Raw genomic sequence first — 15,893 nt, forward strand, 5'->3', positions numbered from 1 at the left:
TAGCCTACCACAGGCGACCCCTCGTCCATGGGTCCTCCAGTGGAACTGTTGCGCCCTGCGCCCAAGAAGAGCGGAGAATTTTTTCCATAATCCAGATGAAATTGAAAAAAATTTCATCTCAAAGAGAAGCATTTCTAGTTTAATATTCCAGCTGCAAATGCGAATATTCCGGCTGGAAAAGTCACTCAGATGACAGCTTTCTTAGCTAGAACTGCTTATTGAATAACTTCACTACACTGTGTGATTTTTAAATGAGCATTAAAACGATATATGCTGCGGGCCAGCGGTGGTCTGTACCGCATCACTTGGGCGTCCGAACGCGAACGCGTCTTGCCGCTGGAGGATGGGGTTTTGATTGCCTTGAATGTGATCGCACACACTGAGTTGTTGGGTGCTGGTTTGTATTCTGGATTTGTTGTTGTTTTTTAAACTTGGGAAACAAATGCACATAATTTTTCCCCTTTGCTGAGGCTCTAGCAATACGGAAGCACCTTCTTAAAATGTCAAGACCAGGGACAGGCAGTGATAATAAAAGAAAATAAAGTAAACTGAAACGCCACAAGCAATCAAAGAATAACGCTCCTTTAGAGAGCCGCGCTAGTATGCGTAGGCACGCGCCGACACCAGGCTAGGCAGACCTTTTTTACATACACTTCTTGTTAGTTTTAAGAACGCCTGGATCACTAAACGATCTCATAAAAGGAGAATGCTTATCGGTTTTTTTTTTTGTGTTTCAAGAAAGACCGGAAAAAGAAAAAGTCCGCTGTACTACACATTAGGAATGGACGCATGGGAGAGTGCAAAAACCACGAGGTATTTCCTCAAAGCGAGCAATTATATGCTTGGACGATTGACGCCATGTTGTGGAACAAGAAATACCTATAAGACCCCTAGGATTTCTCTTGATACGTGCGGAACGGCAGGACGTTAGGGAACAAAATATAAGTTGGTAAATATATTTGCAACTTAAATATAGAAGAAACCTTCTGATATTGAGGTATCTTAAGACATCACCTTTGTTACTCCAAAGGCAACTTGAGCACAGCAAGACAGCCACTCAGATGTAATAGTTAGACACTTCAGCTATGCAGAAAGCTCTTGCGGAATCTGTTGAGACATTTCATGAAGAGGAAGACGCAGAGGAAGACAGCTAAAGATCTCGTTCTGGCACACTATTGAGTGGCAATGAGCAGATTATTCTCATCCACATCATTGAAGATGAGGCCCCATGGATTAAGTATTCTGTGCCCATCAAAGCGGACTTGGCCGTTATGTTAAACTTCATGAAGAGCTTGACGACGAAGCTTGGATCTTGCTTAGTCGTTCCAGCGACCGCAAAGAGCAAGAGGGAGCTAGAAGGATTTCTCAACAGCGTCCAAACATGGTACAGCAAACTGGACTCGGCCTCCGAGAGATCCATCCTTTTCCTGCTCAATAAGCTGTGTGACACAGAAACAAAGGTCATGCCGTCCGATTCATTCACGAGCAGTTGAAGTTGCTCCTAGTGAACAAGATTCGGGGGCGTTATTCAGCTGAATTTATGGTGTTTTGCTGACTTTTATTCACAATTTCGCGCCATGCCTACAAAAATATGCGCAGCTACAGGAACGTCATCTTGCCACACCCAATGACAATTAGGTCTATATGCTCATCCTACAGCACGAACCCTCTGCTAGAACACGAAGATTCTGCGTTCCTGAAATACATGGCCACACCGATTTCCGACTTGGATTAATACCAATGCCGTGTCACCCTGACGGTAGATGAAATCCATATTAAACCTTTCTTTGATTGTAAAGGCAGTGGTATAACTGGCGTCGCCCACAATTCGGCTGAAGCTGTTAGCAGTGCCCTGGTTTTTATTATGCAGAGACTAACATGCAAATTCAAAGTGGCCCACATGGTGCCCGTACGTGGCGCCGACGGTAACTTCTTGCACAGATTACTGAAGCCATAATATGTGGACTTGAGAAGATCAGTTACAAAATAATATGTGTTGTAGCCGACAACAACAAGATTAAAGGGAAGGCAATGGAAAATTTCAGGAACTCTGCTCCTTGCCTAGGCAGCGATCACCCCACTTTTCTTTACCCGCATCCATGCTCAGCCAAGGCCACTGTTCATCATTATCGACACTATGCACTTACTAAAATGCATCTGAAACAACTGGATTCGGCAACGCAATGACCAACATTGCTTCTCATTCCCGGAATTCGATGAAGGGATGTTTGCAAGAACAGCGCATGCTCTCTGCATCTTTCGACACCTTAAGGGACGTCACAAAATCGAGCTCGGCCAGCTCTTTAGGCATGTGTATACATTGTCCAGAAAAGGCCTTTTTCCATCTGACATCGAGAAACAAAATGTGAAGCTTGCTTTGCAAGTATTTAATGACACCCTGCCCCCGGCCCTCCGAGTCATTTCAGAGAAAAATAATTTGAACCACGTTGAAGGCACCGCCAGTTTCATAGCAATAATTGTGAAGTGGTGGAAGATTGTAAATGTGAAAACTCCGTGCAAAGCCACTAGACCAAGGGATCCGTTTCAAGGGCCAGTGTTTTCTATGGACGATACAAAGATAGTTTTTCTTTCCAACCTGCTCAACTGGATAGACGAATGGAAAGAAAAAGCAAAACATTACAACTCCGGCAAGCTTACCAAAGAAACTCACGGAGGCCTTTATCAGACTACCTACGGCCTCATCGAACTTTCCAGGTACTGCCTTGATGAGCTCAAACTGTCTTACGGACTGCTCGGGAAAATACAGACGGATGGCCTGGAGGACCGCTTTGGGAAGTACAGGCAGCTTGCAGGTGCTCAGTATCATGTGTCCATTCGGCAAGTGTACGAATGCGAAAACAAGCTCCACCTTCAGAACACTCTGCCTCTGGTGGCCACAAGATCTAGAGACTGCACCGACGAGGACCAGCAGTGAGATGGACTTCATAAGGAAAATGAAAGATCGCGGCCAATATGTGCAACGTGGTAGTCTCTGATCACACTGACCAAAATCAAAGACCTTATTCCAGTACTGGTGTACGTTGCAGGATATGCCGTTTACGCCATGCAAAAAAGCTCAAGTGTGAGAGTTGCCAGGCCGCATTGACTGTGAACAAGGAATTAACAGTCAGCATGGAGGAAAAGCACTATGAACTTATTAGAGAGATGAATTGAGGCGGTCTGGTACATGCAGCGATGTTTGTGGTTAATGCTGTTAACTATGCAGTAGTTGAGCAGCTGTCAAAGAACAGAGACTTCCTCAGTATGCCATGCCAGTGCAAAGTTGTCACAGACCTGACAGTGGAGCTCCTCACAAGTGAAGACAGCCAATAGTTCGACACTTCTGACAGCGGACACACTAGTGAACTGGTACTGAAGCACGTGCTATGGTATAGCATCAATATCCTGCTAAAAATGTTTGCTCCAGGTTGAATGACAAGATTGCTGATGGCAGCGCCAAATCTAAAGAGAGAAAACTGAAAACACTCACTAGCAAGTAAGTGGGCGGGCCCCGTAATGAAATGAAATTTTGTTCTTGGATTACTCAAAGTGTCTCTTTTGTGTTATAAATTATCGTTGCTTAAACAGTAACAAAAACCAACTCCAAAAACAAACGCGTCTGCTCAGCTACATCAACCTTAAAAGTGCCCAAAGACCTCAACAAAGCCTTCGCAGTCATTGGCTCGTAGCGGTGTTATTCGTAGCGCTTTCACTTCTTACAGAATCGGGCCTACGAGACCCGCTCAGGTCACCCTTCCCGCTCGCATACCGGTAACAGGCCACGCACCCGCCTACACATCGTGACATTACGGAGGGAGCACTACGGCGTTAGCAGAGGCCTGTGGGGGCGCGAGGAGAGAGAGCCGAGCTGGCGCCGCAGGTGCTGCGAGGAGGGGTCGCTGGCTCACCGGATATGTGCCTCGCACGTGTGCTCGTTGGCGTCTTTAGCCGCTCGCTCCCCTTCTCCCCGCGGCAGGAACAAATGGCTAGCCACTCTGCACTATCACCGCTTTCTCTCTGTCTATTCCCCTCTATCCTGTTGTTCACTTTCTTCCCGCTGGCGTTTGTTGGACGGAAAATAAACCAGTCTGCACGGAATCTCTACGCAGTCGACACGTCTCTTCTTTTGCCTCTCGGACGAACCTGGCGTGCGCTACAGCATCACTGCCAACTGAGAGAAGACTGAAGCCATCACAAAGATGCCACTGCCAGAGAACACACCAGAACACAGGTGGTTTCTCGACATGGTCAATCAACTAGTGAAGTTTCTCCAAAAGTCGGCAGCGAAGACCCAGCCACTACGAGAACTGCTACGCAATGAAGCGAGTTGGTGTTGAAGCCAGGTTCAACAGAGCGCATTTGAAGCAATCAAGAAAGACGATATCGACTCAAGCACTGTCATGCTACGATCCACAGAAGCCTTTTAAAATATCAGAGGATGCATCGTCTTAAGGCATAGAAGCGGGACTCCTGCAAACAAACAGTGAAGGCAGGTAGTAGCCTGTGACCTATGCTTCACAAGCAATGATGCCAACAGAATGATGGTCCAGTCAAGTGCATTGAGCTTGACAGCCTGCTTAACAACACACCATTGGTCCAATACAACCTTGCCCCATTCGATGAGGGTGCCAAGCAGGAGGAAAAATAATAATAATACTGGAAAAAATAAATAAATAATAAAAATAAAGTTAAATAAAAAAGATGACATGATTATGACACGAAAAAAAAGAAGAGAAAAGAAAAGGAAAAGAGAAAGTGGTATAATGTGTATGAGGTAACGTGAATCATGAAAAAAAATAAAAAAAAATAAATACAAATCGATGACACAGGAATGAAGTCAGCAGGAGGCAGAAGATCTTGAAGACCCTTGAAAAAGTCAATAGGAAAGCGGTTAGGTTTTCTACACTAGAAAGCGGTGGATTTTTACACTAGAAATCCACCGAAAGATTAATAGAATGGTATTCTTGTTTAATAGTTTAACAGGTAAAAATAAACTGAAGCTTCCGGAGTGCATTAAGCGTCCTCTAGTGAGAAGGACTCGGAACGTTCGTGAACATTCACTTACTCCCCTTTTCGCCAAAACTAAGTTTTAAATACAGTTTTTTTCCTAGAACAGTGCAAGATTGGAATTCGTTACCGGAATCTGTTTTTTCCTCGCAAAATTTTTCTGAGGCATTAAATCGTCTACTTACCTGCTAATATTGTTTATATGTATGTTTTGTATCCGTGTGCTGCTAATATTGTATAAGTTTATCCTTTTGGTTTTATTCTTTTGGTATCCGTGCGCTGCTAACATTGTATAAGTTTATTCTTTTGGTTTTATTCTTTTGGTTTCCGTGTGCTGCCAATATTGAATAACTTTATTCTTTTGGTTATGTAAGATTGTATGTTCACTCCTGCTTGGGCCAAGCGGTGGCCTGCAGTATTATGAAATAAAAATAAAATAAAAAGAAAGAGGAAATCTGAAGAGAAAAGCGATAGAAGAGTAGCGGAGAAAAGTGTGCCAATTCACATTAATGTGAGTGTGCCTTTGCTGTATGAATATGATGAAAGAGCGAAAGAATAGTGGCCGGGAAGAAGAGGAAAAGGAAAAGAAAAGTATACGTAAGGAGGAAGAAAGTGCAATATTGGTCGATAGCATTTGCAGTGTAAAATTGGAAAAGGATAAGATGTAAGGTATGTGTAAGTGTAGTGTAGGAGCATTGAAAGTGATGTCGATTAAAAGAAAAAATGTATTGTGTAAATGTGATGGGTGACTGCAACTCGCCGCCACAGGAAGGGAGGACACATCAGCATCCACCCATAATTGGGCCAAATGTCCCCCCTGAGGAAGCGGTACACAGTTGTGTGCGTGTGTGTGGCTGGGATATGTGTAATGTTTTAATTGTGGCGTGAATAATCTGGGAGCGACTGACTGACTGAAGCGACTATTCGAAGTAGTAAAGCGACGCTGTGACGATCATCCAACCATGACCGCCACACCGCACTGGTATTTGTTTGTGTGTTGGGGTGTGGTAGGCAGTTGGCAATGTTTTGTGTAATAGGACAATGTGTAGATAAGGAATGGGAAACATCACCGTTGGGGTGACCGCAGGGGCACGATGATGATGATGCCAGGCCGAAACAGTGAAAGTATGATGGGAATATGCCATGTCGTGTGAGTAGTGTTGTGGGAGGCTTCGGTGGAGGAAATGTGTCAGGAATGTTGTGTACACTGGGTATCCAGGAATAAATTCCTGTACCTTCGTTGTGTACACCACTGGTCCAGTACAACCTTGCCCGCCGCAGTTATCCTGTTTTCGTTTCGAAGCATGGATTAACAGATGAAGTTTGCACTGTGTTTCAGAAAGCTACAATAGAGTTGGAACAACGAATTTCCAACTGGTTGCCAACCCTGGAGAAGGCAAGATAACTTAAGGGTAACGGAGTGGATTCCAAGAGAAGGCAAACGTAGCAGGGGGCGGCAGAGAGTTAGGTGGGCGGATGAGATTAAGAAATTTGCGGGAATATGGTGGCCGCGGCTGGCGAAGGACAGGGTTAATTGGAGAGACATGGGAGAGGCCTATGCCCTGCAGTGGGCGTAGTCAGGCTGATGATCATGATGATACAAGGAAGCACATCCTAATGAATATTTTTTGCACTCTCCTGGAACAAATTACATGAAAAAAATGCAATACATACACGAGTGAAAAGTTCTGATTTGGCTATTTACATTAGGGCAGTGCAACATAGAGTCACATTAGTCTATAGACACTGGCTACTGATAGTGCTCCAAGCATTCCATTTATAACTTGGCTCGCTAGAACGTACAGAGTACTTGACGTATCTGTTAATGCCTCTGTAAAGTTGAACACCCCACTTCAGTCTAGATAAGCCAACGTATTCACATTTCAGTCGAGTGAGCTTTCATTTGAAGAATCCTCATTGCCTTTTTCTTTGCAGTATATTTAGCTCTTATTAAATGGTAATATGCTGGTTTTTACATTATTTCCGAAGTGCTATGACTTTTTCTTGTTCCTTAGGCTTTGGAGATTTCCTGCGAGGAAGCTGTAGCTTTGATCCATGCATGATCCATGCATGGAAAGCAGCACGCCGTCACCATGTGACAGCTTCATCATTCGGAGTTGTCATAGAGCGTACAACCTGGTCAGAGAAAGGCTTGCACAACTTCACATCTCAAAAAGACTATCACGAGTGCGATCAGTACAGTAAGCATGCTTGAATATTTCATTTAAACCTTCACGGCAGTAACAAGAGTCGCGGATACATTTTAGTTCATTGTTATGCATGAGCATATTTGGGCTGCAAGCCTCATCGTCCAAAAAAATTTTAAATGTCTCTCGCCTAGTTTGTGTCCAATAGAGGTGAAAATAATAGCAGCGGCTAACTGTATTGTGTTAATCTCTGAACATGAGTTACTGTTTCACTTCCCATGGCCCTTGTTAGCATTAATTAACTTAATGATAGTACTTGCCGACAACGACATTCAGCTTAATTACCAGTGAAAATTTCATAGATGTAGCAGCTTGCTAGACATTTGGATGCAGCAGGACTAACCGAACCTTCTAGCCAGAAAAAAGTGCAATTCCATGTGAGGTCTACGCTCATATTTCTTAGCACCTATTGTGCATTACACTGTTTGTAAACATTGTAAAATTTGTTAGGTACCGCAACTATTAGTTTTGGAGGAGTTGCTTACTTATGTAAGCAACCCCCAGTTTGCTTACTTATGTGATATGCTCGAGTGCGTCCAAAATAATGCTGCGAGATTTGTGTCCAATAATTACAGCTTCTCAACTAGTGTCACGTCTCTTAAAAACCACCTAGGCTGGGGATCTTTAGCTAACCGTAGGAAACATTTGAGATTACAATTCATGCATCGCATCTATTTTGGAAAGCTGAGCATTGACAAAGACCGGTATCTGCTTCAACCTCATTTTTTTTCTAGACGAGTTGATCATCAGTGGAAGATCCGAGAGATTAAGTGTCGCACAGATGTTTACAAAACCTCGTTCTTTCCACGGACGATCAATGAGTGGAATAGGCTACCAGCCGGCGTCACTGAGTGCTGCACAGAAGGTCAATTCCGCGCATTTTTATCTGATGTGTGACGTGGCGCGCAGTTGTCTTGCGCGTGTCTTTTTCATTTCATTAGTGTTATTTTATTTCTGGAGCATGGCTGTCTTCCTTCAGTGCATGTTTTTTCTCATCTATTAGTTGTGTGATTATATTTCTGTTATTACGTGTATCTTTCGGCCAAATGAGCAGACGTTATTGTGTTTCCCCCCCTGCAATAATGCCCTTGGGTGCTGCAGGTATCTGTAATAAATAAATAAAGAAATAAGTTCTGTCCTGGTCACCTTCAGCGGGCTTGTTGTAGTTTGTTCAACTTTCCCAGTAAACTTTTAGCACCCCTTCTCCCACTTCCACCCGTGTGTTCAAAGCATAAAATTATGTGCCAATTGCCAGTTTTGTTAATTTTTCACAGGTACGGAGTTGGCAATGAGCAGCCAGCAGTGCACAGATACATCTACACTATGAGGACAAGAAGCCGCGACACTGAGGCTTTTAGGTGTGGACTACTCGTGGACCCATCCTGTCCATGGTTGGGAGTGTCACCTGACTGCTACATCTTTGATCCGTGTGATGAACCAAAGCATGGCCTTTTGGAAGTGCAAATACAGCTTAAAAGGCAAGGCACTAGAAGAAATAGGAGACTCGCACTATATGAAAAAGGATGAGCAAGGTGTATTCAGGTTGGACCGTAGCCATTACCAAGTACTTGGGCAAATGGCTGTGTCAGGACTGAGCTGGATTGATTTTGTTGTATTTTCAGAAAAGTTTATGATTGTGGAGCGTATCAGGTTTTTTGAAGTAGACTGGGCTGATGCTATGGCTAAGATTAACCCCTTCTTTTTTTCTGTACTGTTGCCATAATTGGCATCAAAACAGCACCGATATCTAAACCGAGGCACAATCATCGAATCAACATTAAGTAATAATTATTGGAAAGCCAAGCTCTATAGCAGCAACGACGGTCCCCCCCTGCAGGGGGTCTCTCACGCCCCAAGTTCATCTATATGGATTGTCGTACATTGAAAGCGCGGACGAATACTTCGCACTCAATAGCTTACCGGAAGAGAAGAAATTGCGGCCATAATTACAAGCATGAGAGCGAAAACTTACGCTATTCTTCGCAAGCTGACCACGCCGAACAAAACTTCAGAGAAAACGCACGCAGACATAACAAAGTACTTGGAAGACTACTTTTCACCTGTGCCACTTGAAATGTCTGAGCGACATCGGTTCTACAAGAGGCTCCAGAGAGAAGGTGAGTCTGCTAAGGAGTATATGGCAGAATTGCGGCGGCTTTCACAGGACTGCAACTTCGAGTATTTTTGGACCAGGCACTGTGGGATAAATTTGTGTGCAGTCTTCGCTACGTGCAAGTCCAGCAGAGATCACTAACCGCAAAAAAAGATTGCACTAAGGCACGCCCTTGAAGCAGTAGCACATGAACTTGCCATCAAGGACATCGCCGAATTCAACAGCAGGGAAGAAGTGCCAGCTTCTTCGACTATGAAAGATATATATAACATAAAGGACAAGTACAAAATTGGAAATGAGGAGCAGAGAGACCCCGATGACTTTGTCAGTATGCAGATGTGGATCCATGACCTGGAGGAAAGCACAGATTCAGCCTTGCTATATGCTGATAAAGAGTTGCTCTCACAAAAAGACATCAAGAACTTTAACATGGCCCTTATGACTGTATTGGTCAGGCACTTCGATGCGAGGTCTTCATGTCTGATGACATGCCAGCGTACTGCAATACTTGGCAAAAGGTAATGGGGATCCCTCAGAGATGCTTGCTCTGCACCTGGCTAGTTAGTTAGTTACTCATATGGGGTTTTATGGCACATAAGCAACTATGGCTATCATGCGCCAAACACAAGGTTAGATGATGTTATGATAAGTGTATAGAGGTTACATTATATTAAATTTAAAACATTGGCTTTCGTTAGAAACTTACAAACAAGTGAACACTCAACAAGTGTCTGCTCGCCTAAAAGCAATGCGGGATGCAATGGAATGTGTTCATTGTAAAATACTCTGCACCTGCACCTGGCATGGTAAGCGTAGTTGGAACAAGAACCTCAACAAAGTCAGTGGCAGAGAAAACCAGAAACAGGTGAGCCACACTGCACACTTTGATGGCCTGCCCAACCATACCGGAATTTGAGGTTCTGGTGGCTAAGTCTATGGACGAGTGTAGAGCTTTCGTAGAGTACTTCAAAAGGGTTTATGCAAAGCGCCCTGAACAGTGGGCACTTTGCTATAGAGAAGGCACTCGGCTCACAACGAACAACCACATAGAAAGTATGCACAATGAGCTTAAGACAAGAAAGCAGTATCAGCGCCTGGAGAAATTGCTGCATACTTTGCTGGAATTTACGAACGACCACCTCATCAAACAGCTCATTTCGCATGTGAGGCCCATGGCAGGCCACCGGACAACAGAGTGCTACAAGAAGCACTTTTCAGGTGTCGAGATCGCTCAATCTGGCGTGAGCAAATCACCCAGATGGATGGCGGTTGTTGCAGTCTCAGTGTAGCTGCAAAAAGTCTGTGGACAAGTGTAGAGCTTTCGCAGAGTACTTCGAAAGGGTTTATGCAAAGCGCCCTGACCAGTGGGCACTTTGCTATAGAGAAGGCACTCGGCTCACAAAGAACAACCACATAGAAAGTATGCACAATGAGCTTAAGACTGTTTATTTGAGAAGAAGAAGAAAGGCTTCGATCTTGTTTGGGGTCTGCCTCCTGACTATATGCACTACATCCTAGAAGGTGTAACAAAGCAGCTGGCAGATATGTGGCTCTCAGCAAATGGGTCGCCATACTATATTGGGTGCCAGCTGAAGCATTTAGATGTGAGGCTATGTGTCTTTAAACCACCTATAACATTTTCAAGAACAGGCCGACCTCTTTCAGAACGTTCATTTTGGAAGGCTACAGAATGGAGGTACTGGTTGCTATTTTATAGCGTTCCTTGCCTTTCTGGTGTGTTGCCCAGGGTTTTTTTGACACATTTTTCTCTATTTGTTCGAGCAGTCTTTTTGCTGTTGAAAGATGTTGTCTCAGCAGATGATGTGTCGGAAGCCAAAGCCTTGTTCTTGAATTTTGTGAAGCAGATGAACAAGTTGTATGGCACTGTCTCTATGACATTCAATGTTCACCAGTTGGTGCATGTCGCAAGAACTCCACGTATGTTCGGGCCCATATGGACCTTCTCAACCTTCCCTTTTGAGGATGGGAATGGGCATGCACTGGAGCTGATTTCAGCCAGTAAGCTTGTGCCGGTGCAAGTAGCGGAGAGGTGCATCATGCGCCAAACATACCACGATCTGGAGAAGCATGTGCAGCTCACAGGCCATCTTGCAACAGCAAAAGTAAACATTGAAATGAAGTACAAAAGTCCATTCCAGACTTGTGTTCTTGGAGTAGCACAACCAGCCATGTGCATGTCGCCTCAGCTTTCAGGACTGTTCAGGGAAAAGTATGGCTGTGTGCCCCCATTATCCAAATATTTTAGAGCCCAGACTGGCGGCATTATTCTTCATTCCATTGATTATTCTGTGCCAAAGAAAACTTGCTCCTCGTATGTGAAAATGTGGATTTAGACGCGATAGACCAAGACTGGATGGACGACATTTGGGAATTGTTTCAAGCTAATGAGGACGAGAACGAGCCAGGGCCAAGCAACGGTGCGCCTCTAGACTTGCGTCCGCTAGCTTTACATTACGACGATTCAAACGTCGAGGAATTCGAGAGTGATGAAAACGACGAGCCCGTTCACGGTGCCTGCTCAGACTATGTCGACATTGGCACACTCATAATTTATGCCATAGGACAACGACGTCAACGACGCCGAAGATGAGTCTCCTCTTGGTAAGTATTTACATTGATGCGTCGTCAAAAGAATAGTTATGAGCAGTTGTAAGAAGTGTGAATTAAGCGAGCCCCAGTGAATGCAGCTTTCGGATAGCTCTTTGTTGAATACACATGCATGGACGGTACCGTTCTCGGGAGCCTAAAAAACCCCGTCATGTTTCTTAGCACCAGCACCGTGGGAAGACGGGGTGGTGGCAGGCATTCATTACGCGTATTATGCCACTGTGATGCACGCATTGGGATGCGCGGCTGCTTATTGAATAACTTCATACACTGTGCGATTTTTAAATGAGCATTAAAACGATATATGCTGCGAGCCAGCGGTGGTCTGTACCGCATCACTTGGCGTCCGAACGCGAACGCGTCTTGCCGCTGGAGGATGGGGTTTTGATTGCCCTTGAATGTGATCGCACACACTGAGTTGTTGGGTGCTGGTTTGTATTCTGGATTTGCTCTTGTTTTTTAACTCGGGAAACAAATGCACATAATTTTTCCCCTTTGCTCAGGCTCTAGCAATAGGGAAGCACCTTCTTAAAATGTCAAGACCAGGGACAGGCAGTGATAATAAAAGAAAATATAGTAAACTAAAACGCCCCAAGCAATCAAAGAATAACGCTCCTCTAGAGAGCCGCTCTAGTATGCGTAGGCACGCGCCGACACCAGGCTAGGCAGACCTTTTTTACATACACGTCTTGTTAGGTTTAAGAACGCCTGGATCACTAAACGATCTCATAAAAGGAGAATGCTTATCGCTTGTTTTTTGTGTTTCAAGAAAGACCGGAAAAAGAAAAAGTCCGCTGTACTACACATTAGGAATGGACGCAGGGGAGAGTGCAAAAACCACGGGGTATTTCCTCAAAGCGAGCAATTATATGCTTGGACGATTGACGCCATGTTGCGGAACAAGAAATACCTATAGGACCCCTAGGATTTCTCTTGATATGTGCGGAACAGCAGGACGTTAGGGAACAAAATATAAGTTGGTGAATATATTTTCAACTTAAATATAGAAGAAACCCTCTGATATTGAGGTATCCTAAGACATCACCTTTGTTACTCCAAAGGCTCTTATCGCAACTAGAGCACAGCTAGACAGCCACTCAGATGTAATAGGCTCAAAGGCCTGCAACAACACAGGATGGCAGGAAACACAACAGAGTTACACACACACTTAACCAGGTGAGGGAAGTCTGACAAAAAGTGCAAACTTCTCTTGTCATCTGCAGGGTGCCGGACCTTGCAGATCGTTTTGCCTCCTGTTCCTGTGATCTCAAACGACCGCCACATGCTGCGGTTCTAGGATGCAGCATCCGTGGTGACAAAGTTCACAAACAAGCCGGACTTTTCCGCTTCCGTGGCGTCAACAATGATTTTGGAAAGCACGTCTGCCTTCACATTACTGTGGGACCCGAAGACGCCAAGGATCTGCTGAAAGTTGCCAGAAAATGGCTGGAACAATACTACCACACCATGGTCGCAGGTGTCCATGTTCTGATCCGGGGAGGTGTACGCATCCAGGTCCACAAAGCCCTCAATAAGCCCACTGCCTGCTACTTTCAGGCACTCCAACAACTTCATCTCATCAATTAAGATGCCTCCGTGTCTCTCAAACTCGTCCATGTCCTTGGTTTTTCTGCGATTGCCGGAAAAACATTTTCATGCAGACCGAAAGAGCTCTTATACCCCTTCATGTAGCTGTGCAGGCAGCTCTTGCCGGGAAGCACCATTATATTGTGCCTGCGAATGTGTTCATAAAGCTTGTGGCTTTTTATCTTCATTAAAATGCACTCTAACATTGACCCCTGACTGTACTTCATTCCCTGCATTCCTTTTCTTTTGTAAGCTTGAAAGCACGCTTGCACTTGCTGTCGCTGCTTTTCAGATAGTCCAGTGAGGCTCTGTTCAAGCTTCCCTTCGGACATTTGTCTTGCTTCATCCTTGCAATTGTGGTTTGAAGCTTACCAACCTTCGCCTTTTCGCGACGCAGTTGTAGGTGCCGTTTGATTAGTTTTTTCGACACACTTGCTGCAGAAGCTACTGTCATCTTCTTTTTGTAACAGGATTGGTTCACCAACAGCTTCCTAAGGTATCTGCACTGCACATACAGCCTATCCTCTTGTGATACCCCGGGACAGTCTGCTGTGCAGCTTGTTTCCATGCAGCCTAGTTAGCTTGGCTGCAGCTACCACGTTGTTCACCGGGCGCCAAGCTCTGCTCAAGCCCAGGGCACACAGGCATTTGTCAACAGAGCGAAGAATATTTTCGACAGCTTCGGTGTCAAGCACATCAACTTTCTTTAGAGTTGCGCCTTGCACGAAAACGGAGCATTGATAGTGCTATCTTCTGCCGAACACAACACTAGCTTCCTGAAACAAACACTAAATGCGAGTGTTTTTGGTGCTTCTGCAACTAAGTTTCTGGACCAGTTTGAACTTGGAAGCTTTTCACTTTTCAAGTGGTCTAAATTTTCCACGGTGCAGGTGCCATGAAGCTCTGTTGGCTTGTCTGTGGCCACGGTTTTGTCGGCGCTGTCAGCCCCGAGAACAGCAGATGCACAGGACGTACCGTACATGGGTTCATGGACGTACATGGGTGTAATGACGCTGGATGAATGTCTGCTCAAAGCACATGAAACACACTCGCTAAATGAAATAGTTTATTACTTACAAAGATGGATAATAATGCATTGCATAAATTGTCTTGCTGGCAGTAAAATGCTGTGCACCACATACTGGACGTTTCATATCCTATTGTCTCATCGAAACACATTCTCTATGTATTTCAGCCTGCTCAGTCCAACCCCGACTGACGCTGAAGCATCTTCCGGGTGAGCTTGTCTCAAAGCATGTTACATTGCACCTCTCTTAACAGATATTTTTCTATTCATGCGTCACCAAGGTCCAACAGTGGCACAAACAGAACCCAGCCGCCAGTGCAGCCTTCCCAAGTGCGACTTTCCTCGACACCACAGTCTCGGTAGCTCTGCTGTTCATTTTTCCTGCAAAACATTTTGTGTGTGTGTAACTGCCCATGAAAACTGCGGCATTGTCATTACAGTAAAAGAAGAAAGAATGACACAATCGAAGAAGCTGTGCAGGAAGCACTGGGTAGCTGCAGCAGCACACTAAACAGAATTGAGACTGCTAGGAAGCTTGCAGTACCCAGGGCCGAAAGCCCACCAGACGAATGCCAGGAGGCGGCCAACTGGATGGCCACAAAGCTGCGAAAGCTTCCGGCAAGAAAACACTCAGAGATACTGTTTAAGATTCATTCGCTTATAGCACAGATTCAGCCTTGCTATATGGTGATACTCACAAACAGACATCAAAAACTTTAACATGGCCCTTATGACTTGTACCCAGAGGGAAATGTTGCTCCGCTATGGCAGCAAGGCTGTCTATATTGACTCAACTCACGGCACCAACACCTACGGGTTACAACTTACAACTGTGCTTGTAATTGCAGATGACGGCACAGGCATTTCCTTGTGCCTATCTTCTCTCTCAAAGCACATCGGAGGAAACTGCGGTTCGGTTTTTTCAGAAAGTTAAGCAGAGTATTGGTCAGGCACTTTGCTGCGAGGTCTTCATGTCTGAGGACGCACCAGCATACTGCAGTACTTGGCAAAAGGTAATGGGGATCCCTCAGGGACGCTTGCTCTGCACCTGGCATGTTAAGCATAGTTGGAACATGAACCTCAACAAAGTCAGTGGAAGAGAAAACCAGAAACAGGTGAGCCACACTCTGCACACTTTGATGGCCTGCCCAACCATACCGGAATATGAGGCCCTTCTTCAATAGCGCCAGTACTGACAGCAGTTTTTAACGAAGCCTACAAAGAAAATGAATTGCCCCCGTCTTATGGTAAATCCCATACAGCGCTAATCCCTAAATCCGATGACACAGAAAAGTTAAAGCAGGTCACAGCATATCGTCCTATC

At 44.9% G+C, this 15,893-nt stretch overlaps 2 protein-coding genes across 5 annotated transcripts in view; one reads left to right on the plus strand and one right to left on the minus strand.

Moving 5' to 3' along the window:
• LOC149366605 (PMS1 protein homolog 1-like) overlaps positions 1 to 15,893 on the minus strand; it is a 94,874-nt gene that overhangs the window by 19,062 nt on the left and 59,919 nt on the right. The window lies entirely within an intron of this gene.
• Positions 14,677 to 15,289, plus strand: LOC149366606 (uncharacterized). The gene is made up of 2 exons (XM_089553687.1): positions 14,677 to 14,928; positions 15,010 to 15,289. Exons 1-2 carry the CDS (start codon positions 14,798 to 14,800, stop codon positions 15,287 to 15,289), a joined length of 411 nt encoding a protein of 136 aa, XP_089409813.1. The 5' UTR covers positions 14,677 to 14,797.

The sequence above is a fragment of the Amblyomma mixtum genome, chromosome 1, assembly GCF_055824585.1.
Source record: "Amblyomma mixtum isolate Tamu chromosome 1, ASM5582458v1, whole genome shotgun sequence".
Taxonomy (NCBI): Eukaryota; Metazoa; Arthropoda; class Arachnida; order Ixodida; family Ixodidae; genus Amblyomma; species Amblyomma mixtum.